At 33.5% G+C, this 16,787-nt stretch overlaps 2 protein-coding genes across 6 annotated transcripts in view; both read right to left on the bottom strand.

The window, feature by feature from the left end:
• The window catches only part of LOC136025482 (tropomyosin-1, isoforms 33/34-like), a 17,848-nt gene extending 15,536 nt beyond the window's left edge, over positions 1–2,312 (bottom strand). Inside the window, exon 1 of the mRNA XM_065701515.1 lies at positions 2,220–2,312. Coding sequence (XP_065557587.1) covers positions 2,220–2,312 — 93 coding nt within the window. The remainder of the gene's footprint in view (positions 1–2,219) is intronic.
• A 789-nt stretch (positions 2,313–3,101) lies between these two features.
• Positions 3,102–16,787, bottom strand: part of LOC136024965 (troponin I-like) — a 51,829-nt gene continuing 38,143 nt past the window's right edge. For 3 of the 5 annotated variants that reach the window (XM_065700569.1, XM_065700570.1, XM_065700568.1), the window contains exons 6-9: positions 15,543–15,586; positions 11,651–11,792; positions 8,506–8,547; positions 3,102–3,227 (exon numbers count right to left, since the gene is read on the bottom strand). In XM_065700569.1, coding sequence (XP_065556641.1) covers positions 3,117–3,227; positions 8,506–8,547; positions 11,651–11,792; positions 15,543–15,586 — 339 coding nt within the window. In that variant the 3' untranslated portion in view covers positions 3,102–3,116. Of the gene's footprint in view, positions 3,228–8,283; positions 8,548–11,650; positions 11,793–15,542; positions 15,587–16,787 lie in introns of all 5 variants that reach the window. The other 2 variants (XR_010616985.1, XR_010616986.1) reach the window with 1 other exon arrangement.

Consider the following 16,787-nt stretch of genomic DNA (forward strand, 5'->3'; position numbering starts at 1 on the left):
CACTAATTATATCCTCCCCCCTTATAGCCCTGGTTTATCCTACCATAAAGCACAAACAACTCCAGAATCAAAATGGCGCCATATATTACGACCTGAGAGTCTCCAACCAAATTAGCTAGAAAGTCTTCTAATTAATAACTGCTTTTGGAAGGTGACTGTTGGCTATCGAAGGATGAATCGTTCTTTATGAAGAAGCCTAGTATATCAAGCCAGTGGAACTAAAAGTATTTTAGATCATAAAATTCTATTCAAGAGAGTAAAAAAGGATCTAGTTACAGGTTTCTGCGTAATTATTGAGTCAAAGCCGTTCAGCCACAAGACTTTTATGATGAATATGTTTCATCACTTGGAAACATCAGATTTAAGATTCACTGACAAGACATCAACATGAGTACATATTCTGAAATTTATAATCAAATTTTCTTGACAAAGCAGGCAAATATTATCTAACCTAAAGGCCAGTTTATAGATCAATAAGCTATTCTGGAAAAGTCTTGTGGTATCTTTATTTTTGGACAATTACCCATAGGTGAATGATTTTAGTTTAGGGGGAGCTTATATTGTGGGCTTTTGTTGAGATATTTGTAGCAAGAATAACATAGGTGAAAATTCGCACGAATCTATAATCTACCTTTTGGAGTGAAAGAAAACTTACCTGTAATTTCTAACTATTTACTTTTATCAGGTTGTAGCTTTGCTATAACCACGGTTGGCTTAGATACATCTTTTTTTACATTTCATTTTAGCATAGATTAGCTTAATTAATTTTTAAACAAAATTACTTCTAAAAATACAACTTAAGAAGTCTACAAATTAAACATTGATTTGTGAATAATTTTCTATTTCGATTATTAATATAAATAACAGATAAGTATATTGGATTTTCAATAAATATTTTATAGTTTATAACTTAGGTTACATCTTGCCTTTAGATCATCAGAGCAATACGTCTTACTAAATCAAAGGTATTTCCCCCCCCCCTTCGCATACAAGTCCAGTCGACATTTTCCGTCATGAGTAAACCAAAAAAATCTCAATCATCCTTAAGCTTCTCAATCATCCTTAGGACAGAACCTTAGTTCTGCCCTAAGATGGATGGATGGATGATAGACTATCTGTCAACATGTGAAAGTGACATCATTTTTATACATTCCTGAAAAAGGCTTATGCCATCTCTGTTATGGCTTTTTCTCCGATTAGCCATGATCTCTCACTCAGCGGTCATACTCCTGTCAAGGCTCTCACTCAGCTATTTGTCCTAGATGTTTCTCCCATTAGCCATGATAACTTGATTTTAATAGTACCTTAGGCTATGCTAAAATGAGTAAGGTCATTCTGACCACATTCTTCATATAAAAATCTTACAACTGTTTTGGCTCTACCGAAATTCCAACTATCAATCCAATAGAGCTTTTGTGATTAAGGACAGGAAATGCTCCTTGAGTGTTAATTGTGATAATAATAAATCATTTAATTGTATGTTTTTTTTTAATGGGTAAATTTATATTTTAACTATATCTAGCAATATGTTAATAATTCATATATTTTGAAACACTTGTTTGAATTTTTGGCAGCATTTATTCCGCATTCCTTTTTTTTCATCGCATATTTTTCACCATACCATTTAAAAAGATGGTTTACTGCGGATCTGGAAACATCTTGTCAAGAGGTATTCCCCCCCCCCTCCCCTTGGATTCCACAAAAAATAGAAGTTTCTAAAAACCAACACTCATTAGGGGTTATTAGTTTTTGTTTAAGCTGGTATCCACATGTTGACAAAATCACTATCAAAGCTGTTATTCTCTCATAAATTTTGCAAAAAATACCTCCCCCACAAAACACCTCCTAAAGTTTGTCAAATCATTTGTCTGATCTCACTTAAAGTTTGTCAGTCCTGCCTTTTTACTACACTCTCACCAAACCACAAAGAGAAAAAAAAAATCTAGAAAATACCAAAAGGGCTTTAAAATTGATATAGGGTCAAGGTAAGTTCTCATGCTCCTTTAGAGTCCTTTCTCCTACATAAGTTCAAACAAGCCATTCTGACGGGGAGTAAAGATATCCTATGTGAAGGTCCCAAATTAATGCTCATTCTGGTCCTCCTATTTTTGGTATTTTCTCCAGCCTTACACTCCCACCCAACCCTAAAATCATCGTAAACGCACGAAGGGGAATCCTGTAACTTGCACTGTGGTATCTACCTATCACGTCTTAGATACCAATACAGTTATGAAAACTCCTATCTTGCCCATGTGATGCTTTTGGTACAGGGCTCTGAACTTGGCGCCTCCTCCAAGCCCGCACTCCGACATGTAGATCGTACACACCATAGGCGGGAACGTAATTTTGTTTTATTGCACACACAGCTTAGATACCAATATTGGTATCTAAGCTGTGCTGCCAGTTTCCTGTTTCCAGCCACTAGCATCGCTACCGCGCACTGTGTCCCAAAAATAAGTCGAGTTTTCATAACTGTATTGGTATCTAAGCTGTGCTACCGATGACAAGTATGGGAAATATTGTATATCCTCATTTTTGAGTGTTACAGTTCAAGCAGGTAGTAGGAAATAACACGTTGTATCTCCTTATTCTTTTTTACCCTTGGTAGTTAAAGAAAATTAAACATTATCTTTACCGGGACCTAATTGAAGAAAACAAAAGTGTGACACTAAAGGGGTAGTTTTTAAGACTAGGAGAAGCTATATTTGCTAAAATCTGCTAACTTTGCTGAATTACTAGGCTGAAATGGTTTTTGGATGTTATGCAACTATTTCAAACTCTTTACTATTAATCCATGGTCTAAATTTTCGATGAAGAGTGTAATTACACTTTCCGTTTATACAAATATCATCAGATTTATATTAAAATTGAACATTTTGAGAATTTCAATTTAGGCTTTTGCACATGGCAATATCGGGCATAAATTTGATTGAGCCTATGCAACTCCTATGATATTCGTTCAAATTTAATCACGAACTCTAAGGATTACCATTCCCATCTTGAGAAGAAACATATTTTTTGTCTCCCATTGGAATTCTTATATTCTAGCTGTATAAAAATGATATTTATCCCTCTTCTGTTAATATTTAGGCATAAATTTGATGCAACAAAACTATTTACAATTGGTTCAGTGAATAACTTACAGCAGGTGAATCTTCTGCTGCAGGTTCTGACGTAGCTTCTCCTTCAATGGCACCTTCTGCACCACCTTCCGCGCCTTCTCCTTCCTAGAAAATCATAAAACTATGAAAATGAGCACCAAGAAATATTAGGAAAAGCCCAATTTCAGTTGAAAAACTGCCTTCATAATCAATAGACTTTTCCACAAATTCTTGAACCTCTTTGAAATTTACGCTAAGGTTTAAGAAGAAGCACAATTCACTGTATTCTAAAACTCGGGCACAATATTTTTAATTTCAATATATTTGTATATCTTTCATACCTAGAATTCAATAATATGACTGCTTTTCTTCAAAAAATGACTAAATTACTTTCAATAATGTTCTATACAATCAAAACCAAAAGTTAGTTGAAATTTTCAGTATTTTATAAATCGACTTCAGTGATTTACGCTTCATCTTGAAAGCAACACCCAAATTGAGAATTCACCAAAACACCAAGCTTTTCAGTGGCTACAAGATTTTAGTATATAAGCAGGAACGTAAATTTTCAGTACCTCATCAGATGCTTTGTATGTATATCGAATTTTATCTTTTCTGCTGTAAAACTCATGGTATTGTCTTTAATTAGGCTTCATTATAATCATAACTCTGACTTACACAAGCACACAGACACACAAACAAGCACACAACACATACTGGCTTTCTTCAGGAAAGCCAGTTGAAAAACTTGTTTATCTTGTTTTTACCATTTGGCCTTTTCTGGAGCAAACCCGTCTCCTGCTGGTTTAGCAGATATATAAGAAGCAAAATATAAGAAGTACTTCTTATATTTTGCTGGGCACCTTAAATTAGATTGTTAAAGCTTAAAATTATATTTGTTATTTTAAAACACCAAATTATTCATGATTTAATGGTTCCTTTTATTATTTGGCGACATTCCTTAATGACATGATTTTCACAATTTGTCTGGCTTCATTAATGCTGTATCTTAACCAACATATGATCTTTCCGAGGGCGTATCATGGATTTTGCTGAGGGAAGGAGGGTATTTATTCGGTTGGGGGAGGGGCATGTAGCTTACAAAAACTTTATAAAACGTATCAAAACTTGTTAATATATATTTTGGAATTTTCCAATAGTCGAATAAAAAATTCGGTGGGAGGGGGTTAAAACCGGTTACATCCCCCCTCGATACACCTTTGTTTGAGCCCAAATTGACTTTTAACTGAATAGTTATTTTTACTTAAGCAAATGTGAGCGTAACAAGTAAAATGGTCATGGTTGTAGCGGCAGCTGTAACCAAGTAAAGAGCAACCAAAAGTTAAAAAACGCGTTTTGAAAAAAAACTGCCAAGTGAAAAAATTTCCTGTGACACTGACTCACGAATGATAACTATTATTCGGTTCGTCTTAAAAGTAAAAGCTTATTGCGATACAGTTATGTCGAAAAAAGGCCTGAAGCCCCTCGAAAATGGCGTCAGATCAAAATCAAAAGCTTATCATTGGAATCAGCATGGAGGAAAACCTTATGCAAGGAAATTATAGTCCCTATCCTTGAACAACAAGGAAAATCACTTTTTTATTTATTTTTTTTTGTTAGCTTTCATTCGAAAACTATTGCTCATATTAGTGCATTTTTATCAATTTTACCATTCGTGTGTACGATATAGCAGTAAAAACAAAACTTTTAGCGCCACTTCTTAATTGGAAAAGCTCTGAAGTAAAAAACAGGTACTATTTTAATAATTATGGTTCAGAACCCTTAACTGGAGTTTACCCTATACAGGTAATATCCATATACAGAAAACCTTATACAGGGAAATTACAGTCCCCCTCCTTGAACAACAAGGAAAATCCCTTTTTTTCATCGGTATCACTGATCAGTCTCCTGTTTTTTCTTGTTGTTTTTTTCTTTTTCTTTTTTTTCAACAGGCCGAGCGGGCTACCAGAGCATCATAGAAAGATGCTTATAGGCTCATTCACAAGCCATTTCTCATATAAAACGGCAATTATGGTGGCGTGTCTAAAGTGGAAAAGATGGAGCTATTGAGCAAGTAGAATTTATAAGAGTAATGACTCATTTGAAAGCTATTGCTCATACATTGGTGTTTTTTCTTGTTTTTTTTTATCAATTTTCCCATTCGTAAATGCGATATAGCATTTACTGGAGATTACTTTAGACTGGAACCCCTTAACTGGAGATTTACCTTATACAGGTAATCTCCATATACAGAAAACCTTATACAGGGGAATTACAGTCCCCCTCCTTGAACAACAAGGAAAACCACCTTTTTTTTCATCGGTATCACTGATCTGTCTCCTTTTTTGTTTGTTATGTTTTTCTTCTTTTTTTCAACAGGCCTAGCGGGCTACCAGAACATCATAGAAAGATGCTTATAGACTCATTCAAAAGCCATTTCTCATATAAAAACAGCACTTTTGGTACCGTGTCTAAACTGGAAAAACTGGAGCTATTGGGCTAGCAGAACTTAAAAGATATGTCTCATTTAAAAGCTATTGCTCATACATTAGTGTTTTTTTTTTTTTTTTTTTTTTTTTTTTTATCAATTTCCCCATTAGTAAATGCTATAAAGCACTGAAAATAACACTATGGTACCGCTTCTTAAGTGGAAAATTACTGAAGTAAAAAACAAGTGCTATTGTAAAAGTTATGCTCCAAAACCCTTAAGTGGAGATCTACAAGATCCACTCCCGTACATTCCCCCTCCAAGGCCCCTTAGTAAGTTTCCTAAATCGTCTGATCATCAGTAAGCTACTGAAACATTAGCATGCTGCCACACAATCGTAGATGGATGTTTAATGGCTCAAATGAAAGCTATTGCTTATATTGAATAAGTTTTTACAAATTCTACCAACTAGTATATTTTATATACTTACTGTGTTTACTAGTTTCTGGGGAAAATTTGCAACTTTTTGTCAGCGTTGAAGAATTAGCTGCAATGTATTAAAGAGTGAACCACAGCCCTAGTAACTAAAAGCTAAAAAATATTAAAACAGTCTTTTTTTTTTCTTATTTTTCCCTGGCCTAGCGGTTTACTAGACCATCACAGAGAGATTCGGAAGAGCTCATTCAAAAGCTATTTCTCATATGTACGTGGTTTATATAAATTCTGCAATCTCAAGTCCCATATGACACGAAAAAAGGCACTTTTTATACCATTTTTTGAGGGATAGGGTGAGCGGGCTACCAGAACATCTTAGATAGATTTTTGATAGCTCATATAAAAAATACTTCTCATACCTACTTCCTCCCTATAAATTACACCATCTGCAAGTTACAAAATAACACTAAAAACGGCACTTTTGGTGCCATGTTTCAAATGGGAAAGTTGGGGCTAGTGGACTACCAGAACTTTTCAGAGTGATGTTTAATGGGTCATTTGAAAACTTTTGCTCATGTCTACATGATTTTTAAAAATTCTATCATCCGTAAGTGAGATGTAGCAGGAAAAACAGCACTTTTGATGCCACTTCTTAAGTCTTTTGGTGCCACCACTTAAATCTTGAAACATAAAACGCTATCATTGTAATAATTAAGGTCCAAAACCCTTAACTGGAGGTTTGCAAGAATACCTCCTGCGTGCGCCTTCTCCAGGCCCTCTTAATAAGCTATGCAATTAAAGCCCAAAAATACTGCAGAAAATCTTGAAAGCAACGAAAGCATTCAATCTATAACATAAAGTTCATGTTTTTATGAACTTTATGTATCTATAAAACAATACATGTTTTTCAGGAAAGTTTGTTTTTCGATGAGCAAAAAACTGTTTTTAATCTTTTTTTTTTAAATTAATCTATTATAAAACATCAAAACAAAAGCGTTACAACACAAAGTCACTTTTTTTAGACACATGCTCTAAAAGAACAGAAATAATCGAATAATTTTCTGAAATAAAGATAAACCATTATCGCCCCCCTTGTCTACAATTACAATGTTTTTATCCATAATAAAATAGAATGAAACTAGTTCATTGAAAATATGCCTACAAGCAAAATACCTTTGAAAGTCAACAGTAGGTAAATTGTTATCATCATCTTATCATCACTAACAAAGAGATAAAAAAAACTTCATTTGACTCGTTCAGGAGATAAATTGATTAATCCGATGTTTTACATTTTAAAGAATTTTGTGTTAAACCAAATCGTTCACTTTTAGTATTCTATACTCAAAAGAAAAAGAAAAACTGTCCGACAATTTTTAGAAGCTATTTAAAAAAAAATAATTATTGGTAGTAGATGTTAATTTACTGTGTCCTTTGTTTTATTTCTTTATTGTTTAGTCTTTTTTGACTTATTTAAAGTGTTGCATTATATTATATAGCGTTTTATTTAAATAGCTTTTTGAAACCCAAAGCAACAAAGAAAGAAATGAGCCGAAGAATATCTTTACCAGATGTTTGATAATATAAACCAGCGACATATTTATTAAAAAAAAAATTCATGGTCACTTTGCGGACATAATCAATTTGGCTTCTGGACGGCTATAGTAGCTTAGGAAGTTTGGTGATAAGATCTCAAATATATCATTGCAATTTAGAGCAACCAAAATATATCAACTAAAATTTCTGACCTATTAAACATCAAAAGTATTACGAAAATACAAAATGCCTATAAGGCTAGGGACACCACTTCACGATGATTTGAGGGGAGATATGGCGTACACTACTACATGAAATATTCACGGTTTCTTGTGAAAATTTTACTATAGCTCTTGTCTCATTAAAAATATGAGAGGGCAGCGATCTCTAACTGCTCCGTCTCCAAGACGTCCCTGCTTCAGGCCAAATTGTAATCCGTAAAGACAAGATAAGCTTGTTGCAAGAATTACAGATGAAATTGGTTAGGAATGTTATAAACAAAACACTAAATAAAATTAAAAATGTGAATCGTAAATAAAAGCTATAAAGGAATAAAATAAATAAAATTATTAGCAGATTAGCCTCCGGGACCGAAACGAAGGGTGGAAGAAAGGTTAGAAAAGGGGGTATACTAACATTAAAAGCAGGAAATAAAGTGAAAATTAGCAATTTAAATATTTAAATTAGTATGAAAAGAATAAAGTCTTAAATAAATAAGTGTCAAAAAGTCTAAAAATAAGTGTTTAAAGCGTTAATATATTGCATTTCAAACTTGCTGAAACATACCCTTTTCTATTCTAATCTAGGTCATCTAGGTAAGAAATAAAGAAAGTCCGAGGTGAAAGTCAGGCTCTTCCAGTTGTGGACACACTAAAACTAAGAATAAATAAACAAAAAGGGGGGTAGGGGTGGGAGCAAAGGGATTGAATGATGTTGAATGGACTAGGCGGCCGCTTCAACTGGTACGGCGTCTTCGGATCCCGGGGCTCCTGATTCGCCTTCACTTACTTTCTTTTCATCGCCCGGTTTCTTGGACCACTCGGGCTTTTTCTGAAAAATAGAAAAGAAAACATTTTAAAACAAATATAAGATTTTCTACTATTCCTGAACACTGTTCTCAGATTGAACACTCTCTCAAATTCTAATTAAGCCCTTTTTAGTCGGTTGTATTTGGATATTCTATATCTTCATAAAAAAAAAATCTAAGCTTTTTTACTTGTGTTTATTGATGACAAAGTCCTTCTGTAGTATCTTCAACTATTTGTCATTTCACAACAAAGTACGAAAATGTTTATTAGCCTACTTGCCGTCTTTGTGCTATTACTACCCAAAACAAATGTCAGATGACAGTCACAAAAGAAAAACAAAGCGTAAACTCTTTGCGAGGACTACGAAAAAATAAAATTTTATGCCCCAAAACATGGAATTATAACTCCCCTACCACCACCACTACCCCTTCCTCCCAAAAAGTGCTGGAAGTTTCAACTCAATATCGCAGTCAAATTGACCAGTGTCCGTTAGACTTAGCCAATCAGTAGTCCGAAGCAATCAAGTGATTCTATACAACGGGTAACAGTTTCTCCGAAATATTTCTGCAATCATAGTCAGTAATTTTTGGATGCTATCAAAAGAGCATGTTTTTTATGCCTAAAAGCATTAGATAAGGGAATACATCTCATTACAGAGATTACAGGTAAAATATCATGAATTTTATACACATTTTGGTAGCTATACCCTTTTTTGTCCCACGGCAAAAGGACCTATTCGAAACTTTCAGGAACAGTTAAAATTTTTTTTTTTTGGGGGGGGGATAAATTTAGAGTATTGTATCAAGGAGAAGACAGAACTTTCGATTCTTTGGTCACCACACAAGGGTATACGCAACAGTTTGTTCCTTATGAACGCTGTCCGATGGGCTCTTTGGCAAGTTAATCTATAATTAAAGTATACTGGTTGGGGCCTTTTAAAAGTGTTGCATGTTTTATTAGAATTTTAAAAGGGGTGAAACAATTTTATTTCCAATTTTGGATAGGATCTAAAAGAACATGTCCAAACTACGAAATGAAAATCTAAGAGCCAAGATGGACGAAAATGACAGATCTGAGTGGGGAAAAAAATTAAGAATGTGAGCCCTGTGCTGCCTTGCCAAGAAACAACCGTGAAAGTAGATATTCTCTTATTTTGCGGTAATTTGAATTTGAAATATTAGTTACTGTGATAAGTAGGATAGGCTGGTCAAAATATCTTCCTAAAATCATTTCTGATAGCAAGGAATCTTTTTTTTTTGTTTTGTTTTAGTTTCACCAACAAAGCTATTTCTTGAGAAAACAACTTAATTCGTCAAATATTTGGATAATTTCTTTCGTAGATATGTTTCCTGTGCAAGAGGGGCATCCTTCAGGCCCAAGCCCCTTAAATTTCAATTAATGCTTATGCTTCACGCTGCTATCACTAAAATCGGGTCTCAACGTTCAAGTGGGTGCTCCTTTAATCTAAACTCGTGGTAGTAACTTGCTGATCTCGGGACCAGCGTTGCCACTGAGGCATAATTGCACCACTTTTGGTAAAATTGCACAATTCCAGCAAGTGATGACCCATAGATACCTGTAGTCATAGAGGAACTATCATGCTCTCTTTATAGTTCTAAGGATTTTTCAGGATACAAAAAAAGTAATTTTCATCTCTGTTTTCGGATACCTGGATACCAACGTCAGGAAGATGCTGCCTCAACTTCAAACCCAAGAAGGTAGGACCCAAGCACCGAAGAGTAGCCATTTAGTGCTTGATGTTTCATTTTTTTATATCTGCAGATTGGAACACCAGTTCAGATTTAGGGACTCGTAACAACCCTTTGTCAATAAAGTATTATCTAATCTAAAAATAATTATAATCATCCTAAATTCAATGTTAAAACTACATGACATTTAATATAGAACACAAAATGTTTTTGGTACTTCTTAGTACCTAAGTATATTCCCCAATGTTCTTTCGAATAAAATCAGCAAATCAGACTGACCTTAGGCTTCGAACCTCTGTTTGACAAAACTGCCACACAAAGCGACAAAAATGAAATTGCCAGAGCCAAAGAAAAGTATTGTTCAGACTTCCCTAATATGTCAATAGGGATTCTGATAACAAAAGAATTTGGCGAGAAAAAACTTCGAATTATTTTAGAATAAACACGCACCCGTGATCTGTCTTCTGGCAAAAAAATACGAAATTCCACATTTTTTTAGGTAGGAGATTGAAATTTTTGCTATAGGGTTCTCTAATGGTTTGATTTTCGTTAAGATTATATGACTTCTAGGGGGTGTTTCCCCCTATTTTCCAAAATAAGGTAAATTTTCTCAAGCTCGTAACTTTTGATGACAAAGACTAAATTTGATGAAACTTATATATTTAAAATCAGTATGAAAATTCGATTCTTTTAATGTATCTTTTAGCATCAAAATTCCGTTTTTATAGTTTCGTTTACTATTGAACCGGGTCGCTCCTTACTACAGTTCGTTACCACGAACTGTCTGATATAATGGACAGCAAAGAAAATCTTTGAACAATTTAAGAATATTATAAACACTTAGGTGTCTGCGTCAGAGTTTGCCAGATACTACCAAAAAAAAAACTTGTGTTGGCAGAAGTCTCACCGAATTAACAATTTGTATTGATTGTTAACGTTCTCTATTTATGAACCTTAATTTCTGGAAACAATTTCAGTAAACAAAATTTCAATGGGGGGAGGAATCCAGGAAAACCTGAAAAATTTGGAGATATAGCCTCCCCTATACTTAATAACAACTTCATCATCTATGTAGCTACAGTCTACTTAGTTGAGTCAATCTCTAGATCCAAAATAATCATTTCAGGAGGAGTAGTAGTGTAAGTCTGATTTTGACATAACTGTTGGAAAAATATTTTGAATTCCTATTACAAAAAATTACCCTTGCATCTAATACAAGGCCATTACCATTTTATCTGAACATAAAATGCAAATTCTGCTTATTCATTTCTAGGGATAGGTGTTTAGAAATACATTCGTGTCTTAAGCATTTGTTGAGAGCTCCTATAATATTGTTGGTGTGTTTCAAGCATAGAATAAATGAAGTATTTGTAACTTTTTCAGAATCGAAATAAATTAAGCGTAAATATTGATTACCTCCTTATCTTCTTCTTCCAAAGTGAATTCCTTCTTTTTGACTTGCTTAAGTTGGTTGCGGAAGTTAAATTCAGCCGCCTTCTTTTGTAGTTTTGCAAACTTATTCTCGTATTTTGAAACTTTCTTTAATGTTGGTTTGACACTAAAAATGAAGAAAAATTATGGGTCTCAGTTCTGCCACCTTGCCTTGACTTTCAAATAAACTTCTGTATAATTTAGACTAGGTTAAGCGTAGATATGTATGTTATAATATTTGGAAAATCCTGAAGTTCCAAAAATAGCATTAAACAATAAAACGGTTTTTAAAAGGGACCAGTCTCAATTTTAGCCGAAATACTAAAAAAGGAATTTTTATACAAATAAATACATCAAAATAATTTACTTTGTACAGCGATTTCAAATACTTGATTTCAATAGCGATTTCAATACTAATGAGTTACAGATCATTAAGTTCAAAGTTAGTTATAAAATTTATTAACACAAATAAAGTTTTATAATTAAGAAAAAAGGTGGAAAGCACCCTAAAAAGTGGGGAGATCTTGATAAAACCTACACTATTCAATGACGCATGTCTGAGAATCCAAAATTAACCCAGGGCAGATGATAAAAACCCGTACCTAAAATACTACAAAATTTGTAAAGGACCATTATAGTTATGTGTTTATTTGTTGCTGCTTTTTTTTCTTCTTTTTTTCTTATAGTTTAAAGTCAGTGGCTGTAAAATATCAACGGAAATTGAAAACTCTAGTGATCATTTTAAGTAATTACAGAGTAAATACAGAGGAGATATAATCTATCCTGTATGGGTCCTGTGGGGGGACAGATTCTCTATTATTGTAGAAATAAATATACTTTAAAATAAAATATTATCTTCATACGATTATTTGAACGAGCAAGCTTATTGGCAAGACTTATTGGAAGAATATTCCTTGAAAAAATACCAAAACTATGACCCTGAAATTCATCTTTGACACCCCAACAATGTTTTAAGGAATGTGATTTGTAAGAAACAGCTAAAGTTCTCTAGGCACTGTTAAGAAATTATATCAACGTAACTGCAATTGTTAGAGGGGAAGCTAGTCCCACTCAGTGTCGTTACTAGCCAAAATGTTGGGGGGGAGGAACAAGAGATTTTACCGACTGGCTGGTCATTTTTACTGACTGTTTTTAGTCAATAATTAGCATAATGTCTGTTTTGAATACAATACATAAAATCACTGCACGAGTCGGTAAACCGCTGCATTTACCAACCGAGATTTAGATATTGGCACATATCATGTCACTATTACAATGTTGTTTATGTAACCAAATTGAAAATTGTGGGACCATCTGTAAAATCACGACAGAAGTTGGTAAAACTGTTGTTTTTACCAACTAAGTTCGAAATTTCTGTAGATAATTTGTCAGTATTTTCGTGGTCTTTAATGAACCGAACAAAGAATTTTAGTGGTGTCAGAATTTACTGACTTATTTTTTTACCAGGTGACCAAAAAGACTGGAGGGAGTCCCGCTCTCCCCATACGTGAATGTTCTGTACCCGCTCACATTTACGAGAGCCATAATATGATAATATGCTATAAGTGAATACAAATTTAAAGAAAGGATACTTAACTATAATATAAAAAACCCACGAGAAGTGAAGTTCGGTGACAATAAAATAAGACAAAAATAGAATACTTTATTAGCAAAATTGTTTAGTCCATTTGTGAATTATTAAATTGGGCGCTTTGACGTCGGCTGACCGCTTCAAAGATAAAGAAAAGTTTATTATTAACTCGATTCTTCACCTAGTTCATTTTAGTTCATTATTAATGCGATTCTTGAGGATACTGTTTTTTGTTTTTTTTTTTTGCTTTGACTAGTGATAGAATATAGTGTCTCACCACGGATTTCAAATTAAGATTTGGGATTTACCAAACACCAAAGAACAGGCAATAATATTTTTCCAGGATAAGGGGTTGTTGCCCAAAACAAAACACTATGTCAATGGACACACCATGACTTTTTACTCTTACAAGAAGCAATATTTTTGGAACTGTAACACTGCGTTCTGGGAGCATAGTTCCCAGTTGTAGTTTTCACAACTCTGCTAATAAATTACCGTATTCTATTTTCATCATATTTTTTTCCATTGCTATTAACTAAACTTCACTTCTCGAGTGTGTTTTATATTATAGACAGGTAGGAACAATGTTTCTCAAATAAAAGCTAAGAGTAACCTTGAAACTTAAAATAAACAGAAATTTTGCTGTACATGAGAACAAACACGCCCTTTCGCCAACTCCCCATTCCACACACTAAAATTTGTGCCTTAGGAGAATATTTTCGAGCGTAGAAAATATAGTCAGGTTGTAACTGTAAGCGCATTATTTACCAACTACTTTTCAAAACATGTAAATTCAAAATCTTTCGGTTTCAAACAAATATGAGTAATTCTGGAGGTATTATGATAAAATAAATAATACATTTTGTTATATCACTCTTATTGTAGAGTGTCCACTTGTGAAGTAAAGGAAAAAAAAAATCAAATCCTAGAGTAAAGAGCAAGGGGTTAAGAGGGCACATATTGAATTGGGAAATTATTTATAGTAAAATTTCTTTATAAGATATAGATAAAGAATCGCAGAGGCAATTGTTACTATTTCCCTACAAATATTGGCAACAAAATATATATATATACAATCTGACAAAGGGAGTATTGAACACACAAAATGGCATGAAATAATTTCTAATGCTATCAAGATCTCCAAAAATAAGACACCAGTCCTATCATCTAAAAGCTGTATTTTATTGAATTTTATTTATATGTGTTACTACAATGTGGCTGGCCTGTCGGTAAAAAAAGTCAAATTTTAGCACGAAGTTTGAGTTGTTTTTTTTTGTTTCTTTCAAAGCACTTGTTTTGTAATTTAACTAATTTTTATGACAAGTTTTACCGAAATATCAATCTTGGTCGGTAAAAATTACCAGCTGTTTCGTTAAACCTGCCCCCCCCCCCTCCGCAACCCACAAAAATTACTGACGAGGCATCAGCCTGAAGTAGAACATTTTTCTTTGTAACTTTTATTTTTTTGGCTTTATATCAGAACTATTTTTTCTTGTTTTATCTATAGTTTAATTATGTGTAATATATTCTGCATTACAAACTTGAATTTTCTGAGGCCAGGCAACTAAATGAAAACTTTTGAAATCGTATTAAAAATACTGGACTTTTACCATAACACCTTGTCCTAAAATACTTGAATTGGTAAATAGATGCTTGATTTTTCATTCACTTTTACTTCAATTTCAGTGGTATTGCCATTTTGCAGTCACCATAAATGTATGTATGAATTTATTTATAACCCATCATATAAAATAATGAAGTGATGGAGTTAATTGAAAAAAAAGAAAAAACAAAAGAAACAACATGTCGTAATTACATTCTAAAACACAAACAAAAATAGTTCCACGTCAAAAAACAACATTTTGCCATTCATGGCCAGTTTGCTTATTGCAAATGTATACATTCAGGTCAGCTAACTTAGCACACGGGGCAGAAAAGCTAAATTTTTTCATGAAATAGGAGTTCCAGGTCCACGGAGGAACTCGTAACAGAAGCTTAGCAAATTTGAAGTAGAACTTGCACTCTATGCCTCTTTCTCTCTCATTTTCGATGGAACAGGAAGAAAAATTTTATCTTAAATGCGAGTAAATAGTCTAGCAGAGACTATACCTCCTTAGGAACGTTGGAATTTCTCAACTAGGTAAATTATCTTTAAGTCTTTAAACTATCCGATTACTTTATCCTGGCTGTTTGTATTTTGATAGGTGCTCTGTTTTGAGGGTTCAGTCAATATTGATTCAAAGAGGAGCTTTAACAAGCAAGGATAGAAATAATTACAATACTTACAATTTGCCTCGGAGGTCGTTGACTTGAATGTTCAATTCGTTGATCTATAAAAAGCGACAATATTGTTAAAATCCTGTATGGGTTAGAAAATCAAAGGGAATATACTCATTCTTGAGGCGTTGAGTAGGGGACAACCCCTTTCATATACGGAATAATTTCTGTCCGCTTTGAGTTTTAATGTCGCTCCTTACTTGCAGTTAAAAAAAACTTGTTTTTTTTATATTTAATAACAAGAAGAACGGTAGCACTGAATTCAAACGAACAGTCTGTCCGAATATAATCTTCCCTGCAATGGCAATTGCTTGCCCCTCTAATGGGGCATGATACCCATGGCTTTATACAAAACTACAAAAGACACTATAAAAAAAATTCTTGCTTTAAAATACACATGAAGTTGTATTAATTAGATTTTTAATGTTTCCTCCCATTTTAATCCACGTTTTGTGGTTGTTTATAAATGATATATTTATTTAATTGATCTAATTTGTTTACAGTGGCCTGATGCTACAGAGCACATAAAGAACAAATGTCAGTTCTACACAGACGCAACAGTTTAACCGCAACGAAGAAGAGTAGGGAAATATATTACTAAGGGACCTGTCTGGTCCCATTAGGAGGAGGGGACTAAATTACTGCAGAGAAGATTATATTTTGAAAAACTTTATTGGGAAAATTCTATGGTTTCACTTTTTTTTGGTATAGCGTTTCCTTCTCAGAAGTAGTCTTGTGTAGGGTTACCAACATTTGTATATAATCTGTTTTGTAATAAGTTTTGTTACATGTGTATACATACGAAATAATAATAGCGGTATTTTCTAGATAAATTCTGTGTAACTAACTAAGAAATTAGTAATTTGTTTTAAATCAGAAGTAGGAACAAGTAAGATATTATAGCGAGCGTTGACGGCTTCGTTTAAATTCTCCGTATAAAACAATATCCTGTACTTTTGTGTGTGTGTGTGTTTATTGTGATTAGTTCTTTATTTTTGGACTATGCTTATTTTACTATCAGAGTGTTATTTTCATCCAGAAGTTTATCTGCAGCATTACCTTTTTCGGGAAAATTTTATTTTGATGAGTAAGAGGTCGAACAATCTAGCTTACTAACTTTACAGAAAGAGACAGCATATTCTGAATATTATTCCATGTTTATTCATATATTTTGCGTTGTTATACTTGTCACTGTAATAAATTTTCATTTGTGTATTTGTGATTTTATTATTTCACTATTTTTTATCAGTAGCT

This window comes from Artemia franciscana, chromosome 3, assembly GCF_032884065.1.
Source record: "Artemia franciscana chromosome 3, ASM3288406v1, whole genome shotgun sequence".
Lineage (NCBI taxonomy): Eukaryota > Metazoa > Arthropoda > Branchiopoda > Anostraca > Artemiidae > Artemia > Artemia franciscana.